This window comes from Salvelinus fontinalis, chromosome 18 (genome assembly GCF_029448725.1).
Source record: "Salvelinus fontinalis isolate EN_2023a chromosome 18, ASM2944872v1, whole genome shotgun sequence".
NCBI classification, from domain to species: Eukaryota; Metazoa; Chordata; class Actinopteri; order Salmoniformes; family Salmonidae; genus Salvelinus; species Salvelinus fontinalis.
This window is the reverse complement of record NC_074682.1, coordinates 17,005,241-17,015,970: the sequence shown is the minus strand read 5'-3', so window position 1 is coordinate 17,015,970 and position 10,730 is coordinate 17,005,241. Positions and strand designations below refer to the sequence as shown.

The following is a 10,730-nucleotide window of genomic DNA, read 5'->3' as shown; positions in this document are numbered from 1 at the left end:
CTAATGAAATGCTTAAGAAATAATTAAATATTGAATACGAACATAAAGTTAATGGCTCAGTGGAATAGAATAAACATTTAAGCATAAGTATAATACAGAAAGGGACAACTTATAGTCCAATATTTACACATGTTTTGGGGAAGGGGTGTTTAAATTGTGCAGTATTTAGCAATAATAATAAGTCTGGTAGCAACAGTTGTGATGTGTGTAGCATGAATGTATGTTGTGTGTGTGTGTGTGTGTGTGTGTGTGTGTGTGTGTGTGTGTGTGTGTGTGTGTGTGTGTGTGTGTGTGTGTGTGTGTGTGTGTGTGTGTGTGTGTGTGTGTGTGTGTGTGCGTGCGTGCGTGTGCGTGTGCGAGTGCGAGTGTGTGTGTGTGTGTGGACGAGTGAATGTCTGTGTGGGTGCATGTGAGTGAGTGCATGTGTGCTAAGGAGAAGAGACTCAGAGCAGGTGGTCAGTCCAGTTCAAGTCTGAAGCAGTCTAATGGCTTGTACATAAAAACTGTTCCTGAGCCTGTTGGTATCCGACCTCATGCTCCGATACGGTCTGTCCGACGGTAAGGGAGTGAACGGCTCGTGGCTGGGGTGCGTGGGGTCCTTGATGCTGCGGGCCTTCCTCAGGCACTGTTTTGAGTACATTTCCTGGATGGGTGGGAGTGTGAATAGCGATGGAAATGGTATCTTCCGTGGATATGTTGGAGCGGTAGGAAAATTTGAGAAGATCCTGTGTGCCTGGCATACTGGCCTTGATGTGTGCCACCACCAGCCTCTCGAAGCACTTCATGATGTCTGTGGTGAGCGCGACGGGGCAATAGTCATTTGGGCATGTCACCTGGTTTTTCTTGGGCACTTTGACGATGGTGGTCTCCTTGAAACAAGTGGGGACAAACCCTTGGACAGGGACAGATTGAAGATATCTGAGAAGACGCCCACCAGCTGGTCAGCATATGCTCTAATGACACGGACAGGGATGCCATCTGGGATGGCGCCTTTGTGAGTATTCACTCTTTTGAGGGTTTTCCTCATGTCAGCCTCGGAGAGCGAAAGCACCTGGTCGTCCGGAGCAGCGAGAAGCTTCTGAGATGGCTCTGTATTGTCTTCCTCGGAGCAAGCATAGAATATGTTAAGCTCATCTGGGAGGGAGGTTTCAGTGGCCATCACAGAGCTGGATGTGCCTTTGTTGTCTGTGATAGTCTGAAGTCCTTCCCACATGTGTTGCGAGTCTGAGTTGTCAAACGCTAATGTTTTGCGGAGTATGTACCTGCTTGCCTTGTACGCGTCGCATGCCACTGAGTAATCGGGGTTTGTTCTGCTCACATAGAATGGTGCAGCATATCATAGTGTGACAATGAGCTATCAAGCCATAAGAATTGAGTGCCCTTGGGTTATTTTCGCCAGTGGTTCAGGTTTCTTCAAACTGGGCATCAAAGAGAACTGTAATAAGGAATTACTGTGGCTGAAAAAAACAGGAGGAAAAAGTAGATAAACTAATTTCCTTCCCTGCCATTAAGGAGGCCCTGGTTTGTGTGCTGTAAGGCTGCTAGCTGGTATGCGCTCTGCGGCTGGTTCACATTAACCATGTTCATGAGCCCTTGCAAATAAGCCAACCTCACACACTCTACTCACGCTCATTTACGGAATCCTCGTGGATGAGTCTGGAATTCAGTCTGTGTGCCGCCAGACAAAAAAAAAAGCCTATCCCATGCAGGGCAATTTTGGTCGATTTTAAATGTTATTGCACAGCCTGGTCTCACAGACTAGACGTAACATTGTAAACATACATTTGAGACACTAATTAGTATTATATGGTACGTTTGGTATAGTTACATGAGACAGAAGGTTACTTAAGGCAAAAGCAAATGTAGGGTGGATGGTCAAGGTGGATGGGTGGGCGTATAACGCAAACGTCTAGGAATCCAAAGGTTGCTTGTTCGAATCTCATCACAGACAACTTTAGCATTTTTGCAACTACTTGCAACTTTTTAGCTACTTTGCAATGACTTAGCATGTTAGCTAACCTTTCCCTAATTAACCCTGATCTTAACACTAACTAAACCCTAACCTTAACCCCTAGCCTAGATAACGTTAGCCACCTAGCTAACATTAGCCACAACAAATGGGAATTCGTAACATATCATAAGCTTTGCAAATTCATAACATATCGTACGAATTGCAATTCGTAACGTATTGTACAAATTGCAATTCATAACATATCATGCGAAAGGAAGATGGACATCCACAAATTAATACAATATGAAACGTAACATAGCATACTAAATGGAGGGCAATAGATTTACATTTACTGTGTTACATCAAACTCTGAATCCAGGTTGTCATGTTCTGTTAGATGAAGAGAACAGGGTCACTACATGTGTGTAAAAGGGGTTGGGTAAATTACGATTATTCTGCCAGCAGCACAAATTATGATGTCATATTCGTATGGTAATGAGGAAACCTTCAAAATAAATGCCCGCATTTCAAAACATTGCAATCTGGATAACTCATTCAAAATCATTTTAATCAATGACCACTTTAATTGTGCCAACAATAAAAAGCAATACGTTTTTTTATGAACACAAATAAAAAACATGCTTAAAAAACTCAAATTAAGACCAATAATAGAATGCCATGTTTACACTGGTATGCTGAGAATATTGGGCTGTAGAGAGAAACTTTTCTACCCGTCTCAGCTAAGGTGGGGCGGGAAATATTCAGTAGGGTCTATACTAACCAAACATGTTTTGTTTTGGAGGGGGACTATGTAATGCATATTCAGCAGCACTTTGTTCTCCACTCCCCCCCTAGCCCCAATGCAATAAACTGTAATAGATTGTACATGGGATATATATTGACTTTTAGAGAGAACTGTTCTACATGTCTCAATTAAAGTGGGGTGGAAAATACGCATTAGAGTCTTTACTAACCACATATGGTTCGTTTTGGAGGAGGACTGTGTCGCAAGGCCTGCGGAAGGCTTTTTACTCTGCCTCTTCCATATCTCCCAATACAATGCACTGTAATAGACTGAACATGGGATACATATTATCTTGTAGAGAGAACTTTGCTACCTGTCTGAAATATGACTTGGTACAACTATTCATTTTTGTACCCCCGGCTATACATTTCTTCCTTGCACTGACTGCAATTTGGAGAGCATAAACATTGAATGTGGAGGAGATCATTGGCAAAAAAAATGTGCAGGTAGCATTTCATTGACAAAGATTCTATAATTTCACACATATTGCTGTTTTGAACCAATGGTTTGTGTAGTCTGTCCTGTTTTCACTGCCTTTCTTTACATATGGAAAAGTGATGATTCTTAGAAAGAATTGCACAATATGGATTTGATTCCTTTACTTTTGCTGCAAATAAGCCCTTCCAGCTATATGCTTGAAGATTCCTGACACCTCCTTGTGAATGGACCTGACCCATTCATAAAGGGTCAGTGTAAACACTGACTTGGAGTTTCTCGCCTAAATTCATCAATAGCTGCTTAAGCTGACAAAAACACACGGGAGTGTGTCCTTGCTTATTTGGATCATTGGCTGTTTATCTACTTCATCCTCAGAATCATTTGACTCAAGTGTTTCCTTGCTTATCAGTGGTTCTACATCTGTATTTTGGAGTCATCTTCACAATAATTTAGTGTGTACATGTTCCTTATCGGTTAAACTACTAACTGACAAGTGCTGCTGGATGTGTACTACACAGTCCCACTCAAAAACGAACCATATTTGGTTAGTAGAGAACCTACTGAGTATGATCCACCCCACTTTAGCCGAGACAGCTAAAAACATTCTCTCTGCAAGCCAATATGTATCCCATGTACAGTGTATTGCATTGCAGTGAACGGAGTGTGTGGAGTAAGGGGTCACTAGCACTTTGTATTAAAAGCATTACTAAGCACAAGAGACCAATTTAAGTTTTGCAGACTCTATTGAGTAATTCCAATAACATATATTTTGTATTTGACGTACACAATAGCTTTCAACATTTCAGTATTTGTGTAAACTTTCAATATAAATTGTACGAAAAATACAATATTAAAAATAAAATGTCAAATTATCCATTTATTTTTTTAAGTTGTTAGCATGCCGTGAAAAACAATTGTACTGCACTAATGTTAAAAAAATATTCACAAAGTTTAGCATGTCTTTGCAGGGGACTCTTACTATGAAAAAATACAAATAAATCCTCGATCGTGCTGCCAGCATAATATCCGGCTGCTATGAGAACGGTCATGGGTAAATGCTTACCAATCTCAGGGCGTGTGTGAGCCCATTTAAACTCTCACTCAAGACAACACTTGACCGTAGGTGGCTTCGGCATAGGCTACACACACAGGGTCCTGCATAGAGTGTAGAGGTGTAGCAATAACATGACATTGTCTTGTGCGAGGAAACATGAGCTGGTATCGTTGTTGACATGAGGGCATGCCTGACTTGTCCCTAGGTGAGATCTGTGCGACAAGGACCAACCGCGCACGGAACACTTCGTCATTGATTAATGATAATTGTTAATTCTCTGAATGCGAATACAATCATTTCCCCCATCATTATTAATGACAAGATGTAAAACAAAACATTCGGATGACTCGAACTGCGCCTCGATAGGATTTCAAATAACAGGGTATTGGGCAGGTATGCGCTATTTTGATGTTCTCATTGGAATGCGCTCATTTTTCGTATAAACAAAAACATGTGATGCTGAAGCGCATCTGCACTACCGGCGAGAATAATTCGACTATTTGACTGTGCAGTTTTGTTGTCATTGGATTGGTGATAACTCATCCAGCGGGATTCTGAGCCTGTGAAACCACTTACAGGTCGTCTTCGATTTGAGATGCTGGCGATTAACTGCGCTTTAATTTTAGCGCTCATGCAAAGCGGGACAGGTGAGTGGCCATCATCTTGATATGAATTTGATATAACGGGATGCAGCAATAGGCTATCAGCCAACTAGCCATTTTATAGGCTATATCTGGAATTCAAGATCACCATACATAGGCCATTTTGACTCTTATGAATAATATCATAATAGGCCTATGGTATTTCCCCATTTTAGATTCGTTTTTCCCCATAATATAGGCCTAATGCTTATGTTGGCTACACCTATATTCGGCGCTATTATGGTGACGACGCAGTGGATAGGAATGTATCATAATACATTCCATTGTCGGATGAATTGGGCACACAGTGCTGTGCCACCAGCTGAAGGTTCCGTAATCTGCCGTGTTCTCTTTACAGTTATGAATGGCACATTTTATCGATAACTGGAAGCCTATCACCCTGCCCCGATCCTTGCTGATATGCTGCCATAGGCGAAGCGCCCAAAAATACCAGAACAGTTTTCCCTCACGCAGAAAAACAGCTGTCTGTCTAGAACTCACGTGCACTGGAAACTGAGGCCCCGGAATAGGCTACAATGTTGCAAGTTTGCTATAGCTACAGCTTCCGGCCTGACCCAGTTGATTGATTTGGTACAAGGTTGCAATTCACTAGATAGTTAAAGTCAAGACAAATAGAAAGGAAGGCAGAGGGGCGAAGTAGAGGGATAAATACAATTGCAAGAACCTGCATTTTCATCAGGATATTTTCTGTTTTTATTTGTCGGCTTTATATATTTTTACTTAGTTGACAATGGCTTACTTATAGGTTATAGGCTTACTGAATTGGCCTACGCTATCTCTGAGTTCCATGCGCTCATTTCTTTAGCCACCAATGGCCCACAGTGTATCAGTCCATATGGCAGAGAGCACTGCATCAGTGCGTCTATATGGCCGAGGCTGGTGCTCTTGCATTCGTTTAATTTCAACTTGATAGATTTATCATTTTAATTCAGATTTGTATCAATAACCACGTGACAAGGATTTTGAGAAACTAAACTTTATTATTGAAATGCGCATATGAACATTCTAACTGGCACGCAGATCGATATAAATGGTAGGATCAAATGTAAGCTTCCTCAAACATGAAACTCAGTATGTTAGCTACCCAGGTTTTCAGGCATGGCATTATCTTGTAAAATGCTGTTCATATTTTATTCTTAGCAATCAACAGCTCATAAAATGACGAATAGGCCTAAATTTGAAATTGCTAATTCTCATGACAATTTAACCCACTGCGCAAACTCTATGATAGTAGTCTTGAGTAGCATAATTACATTAAATTGGCTATTGTCCATTTTACTTTTACCTGTCATGTTTTTAGAATATGGTGTGTCTGTTAACATGTTAATTCATATTCACATCGAAGCGTATTTTTATTTAATGGTGCGCCATTTAGGCTATTTGATCGAAAACACGCATTATGTAAAAAGTGTCTGTTTCATGACATTGTCATAAATCTTGTCGCCCTGTAGTCTACAGAAAGCCCAAAGAGACCATATACTCTTTCTATTGTATAGGCTATATGATTTATGTTCGATGACGTTGACAAAGCATTGGTGGAGCGCCACAGTGCTGCGTCTCTCCAGCAGCACCATGGAGAGGCACGCTGAGCAAAGACGAGCTATATATTGTGCGCACCAGAGTTTGGCAAAGTGGGCCGATTATCATGGGGCGGCATCTGCGCTCACCTTAATAGCCCATATGCCACTGGGTGAGAGAAGTTTTCATTGTTTTGGGGCAAAGTATGTGAGGTGTTATGTGTTGTTGTGGGTGTTGTTGAGAAAATGCCGCACTCATCAATCTGCTGTCACCTGATTTACTCTGATATTATTGGGTTACCGTGGATGACGCAACCTGAGATGCACCTCTTGCACATTGCCTCCTTTCCTGCTGGACTCTGAGTGCATTGACACAGATCTCTTATTTTAAATTTCTTCTGCATTAACTCTCTCCATCCACCCCATCTTCAGCCTCCAGGTGTGTAGACCATGCCTGCAGTCCTCCCGTGGGCAACCTGGCCAGTGGCAGGACCCTCACATCCCTCTCAGGCTGCTGTGGGAATGGGTCCCAACACTCCCCATGCCCCACTCCCCTCCACCCCTGTCCAGTTGACCTTCACCCGCCTGCCAACATGGTGGATGATCCCTTCCAGCACCCAGCCACCTGGTGGGCCTCGGGCATGGGCACTGACCAGGAGGAGGAGGTCCGTCTGGACCTGGAGACTCGTTTCTGTCTGACCCACGTGGTGCTGCTGTTCCACTCACCCAGGCCCGCTGCCATGGCCATGGAGCGCTCGCAGGACTTTGGTCGGACGTGGGAGACGCTCAAGCTGTTTGCACAGAACTGCAGTCTTGCGTTTGGTCTTCCTGATGACACCGGTCAGCCTGGCTCGCTGTGTACGTCCCGGTACTCCAGTGCCAAGCCGTGCAGCAGGGGAGAGGTAAGGCGACAGAATGTCTAATTTCCTTTGTGGTGTAAGACACAATTTTAGATGCACAGTAGACAAACAGTATACAGTAGACCCTTATCTTTCTCAAAAGGTAATATTCCGGATTCTGGGCCCTGGTGGATTAGTTGACCCCTACAGTCCAGAGGGCCTTTCCCAGCTGACCCTCACCAACCTCCGCCTCAGACTTCTCAAGGCCCAGACCTGCCCATTATCTGTCGCACCTTCCACCTCTTCTTCCTCCATTGGACTCTCCTACCCTCCTACGGACCTGAATCTCCCCATCCTCCCTTCCCCCCAGCCCAGCTCAGAGCCCCCTGCCTCAGCTCCCTTTGCCATTTACACTCTCCTGGCTCGAGGGACCTGTCTCTGTCATGGCCATTCAGAACACTGTTTACACAGTGGTGAACAGGACAAACTGAAGGACATGGTGAGTGTGGCCTGCTCAGCCTGTGTGTGTGTGTGTGTGTGTGTGTGTGTGTGTCTGTTAAAAATGCTCCATTATCTAAGCTTGTCCTTTGTGTTAAATAGCCCTGTTTTGTTTCAGGTGCCTGGCAGGTGTGTGTGCACTCACCACACAGCAGGAGAACACTGTGAGAGGTGTGCTCCTCTATACAATGACCGTCCCTGGAGGGCAGCCAACGGCAGCAGTGGGGAGCCACACCCGTGCCACAGTGAGTGCCCTACTAAGATGGGTCAATGGCCAGGCAGTGTTGGGTTGCCAACTCAAATCAAGCTCATGTTGAGAGATCATAGAAATACTTCAACACTGTTTATATGTCAGTTATTACGTTTCATTCAAACATGAATAAAATCTCCTGGAAAAGTTTTGCTTGCAGGGAGGTCAAGACTCCAAGCCAAACCGGGAGTGTTGGCAAACCTACCATTGGGTGTCATCTCATAATCTATCCTTCCAGTTGACTAACCCCTCCGTCCTCTCTCCCATCCCATCGTTGTCTCCCTGTGCTCCAGAGTGTGAGTGTTACGGCCACGCGACGAGCTGTCACTTCTCCCAGAGGGTGTGGCTGTCCTCAGGCGCCACCAGTGGGGGCGTCTGTGACGAATGCCGACACAACACAGCAGGGCGCAGGTGCCAGCGCTGTCGCCACGGTTACCACCGCCACCCGGCCATGCCCCTTGGCTCCTCCCACATCTGCACACGTAAGTCGGTACAACCTATGGACAAGTGAAAGAAATTTAGAATAACGTGTGAATGCTACATTTCATCTGTTGTACATTAATTGTTGTCCCACATGTCGGTGAATTCCAGTTATACATCATGTATAACAGTACTTGAAATTGCAGGCATGGGTGTATATTACAACATCTGTCTCACTCTAATGGTGTGGATTTGTCACAGTAGAGCGAGACGAGGGAGAAATATGTGTGTGTGTGTGGTCTTAAGTATTTTTCTCTCTTTCACAGGTTGTTGGTGTGACCCACTGGGCTCATTACCAGCCAGCTCTGGGGAGGAGGGCCCATGGTGCCACCCAAGGAGTGGACAGTGCCACTGCAGACCTGGTGTGGGGGGAACAGGCTGTAGCCACTGTCTCCCTGGATACTGGGGCTTTGGGGAAGAGGGGTGCAAACCCTGTGCTTGTCCCCAAAACTGTGACCCCCACACTGGGCTTTGCCTTGACAGGTAAGACATTTTTTTCTCTACTAAATCCAACATTTCTTATGTGGCTTTCTTTCCTATTACCAGTTTCATCTGACCTCCGTATTCTCGCTGTCACATCAGCAGCTATGCAAATAACCAGGTTTTCAATGTCCCAATGGGGGGCAAGATTCCTGACATGGACCATGCCTTGACCAGTGAGGGTGAGGCAGTGTGGTCAAAGGAACTGGCAGTCTCTGCCATGCACTACACAGGTGAATGATGATGCACACTAGCATTAGAGTTATGCACCTCACTACTTAAAGCTTGCTGTCATGGGTTTGAGTAAACATATTCATGTACTGCTGACACTGTCTGTCTATGGCTCCTTCCAGGGAAATGCAGCTGTAAGGAGAGAAAGTTGAGGAGTGTCTCGGATCTCTGTAAGACCAAACATGCCTATGGTAAAATATTTTCCAAGGCTCTCACATACTGTACATCTTACAGTATTTTCATTTTTCGCCTCACTCTGTAATGGCCTCTTGACCATTGGTCTAGTCAAGTGATATAAGCAGTGCATATAGTACATGGCATTTAAATTGCGGTGAGGATTTTTGCTGCATTAGGCATACATTCCACAATTCTTTGATTTAGCTGGGTGTAACTGTTTTCAGTGATGAATGTCTCCATGTGTGTCTGTGGCAGTGATCAAAGCCAGTGTGTTGTCTGCTCATGACAAGGGGAGCCACGCAGAGGTACAGGTCAAAGTTCGCAAGGTCCTGCGGTCAGGACAGGTGCCTCTCTCCCATGGCACACACAGTCTCTACCCCATATCCTGGACTATCCGGGGTTGCACCTGCCCCATCCTTAATCCAGGTAGCCCAACATATACATCACCAAACAGAACAGAGTAGTGTGCTACTATATTCAGTATGTTCTAAATATTGTCCTTATTTTTCCACAAGATTGGGAGCTACTCTGTTCACTCTGATATAAGTTCTAATTAACAGGATTGAGGCTGAACCCTCTCCCTCTTCTTCCAGGGGTGGAGTACATGCTGGCGGGTCCAGAGGAGGCAGGGACGGGACGGCTGCTGGTCACCATGCAGAGTGTGGTGGTTCCCTGGACCACCCAACTGGGGGCCCACATATCAGAGGGCCTAAGGCAGGGCTGCCCCTGAACACCCTCTCCAAACCCATAACAGAGCACCCTGAATGGAAATGGACCAGGGGAAATCACTGGTTCACTAGATCATTCAGGAAAGGTACAAACTCAGTGGATAAGGCTTGACCAAGTGTCTTGACCAATAATTGCTGTGGAAAATTGTGCCCATATAAGACTACAACCCTGCCATATGATGCAAAGAGGATGGACTGGATACTGGAATCTTTAGAGCCATTCTTATGAAGATGATTTAACTTGAGCCATCCCACATACAGACAAACATCCCCCTGGAATCTACTAGACACAACAAACCCTAGTATACCAGCTTTTCAGACTGTGTATATCCAAAGCCATGCCTTTAAATGCCTACCAGGTTCTCAGTACATTACAGGGCTGCTTTTGACTGCTTTCAGTGTACTGTATTTTTTTCAGTGTCCAGTTCCAATCATTTATTTTTCATGTGAAGTGTGCTAATGAAAAATGCAACAAATACTTATTTAAATATTGAGGCACATAAGGCATCCACAGGAGAGTGCATTGCTTCCAGTCTGCAGCCTTCTTGGTGAGGGTTCCCCCCAGGTCAAAACACACTCCATCTTATTTTCTATTGTTCTTCTCCATGTCTCTTTTGGGC

At 44.6% G+C, this 10,730-nt stretch overlaps 1 protein-coding gene across 2 annotated transcripts; it reads left to right on the top strand.

Moving 5' to 3' along the window:
- Window positions 1-4,227: 4,227 nt before the first annotated feature.
- On the top strand, window positions 4,228-10,504 carry LOC129815078 (netrin-4-like). Of its 2 annotated transcripts, none has more exons than XM_055868429.1 (10): window positions 4,228-4,895; window positions 6,860-7,329; window positions 7,430-7,765; window positions 7,883-8,009; window positions 8,308-8,496; window positions 8,761-8,977; window positions 9,080-9,207; window positions 9,328-9,396; window positions 9,638-9,808; window positions 9,976-10,504. In XM_055868429.1, the coding sequence occupies exons 1-10, from the start codon at window positions 4,844-4,846 to the stop codon at window positions 10,110-10,112; spliced, it is 1,896 nt and encodes a 631-aa protein (XP_055724404.1). In that variant the 5' UTR covers window positions 4,228-4,843; the 3' UTR covers window positions 10,113-10,504. The 2 variants fall into 2 exon arrangements, with proteins under 2 accessions (XP_055724404.1, XP_055724403.1); XM_055868428.1 differs by having other exon boundaries at window positions 9,077-9,207.
- Window positions 10,505-10,730: the final 226 nt, after the last annotated feature.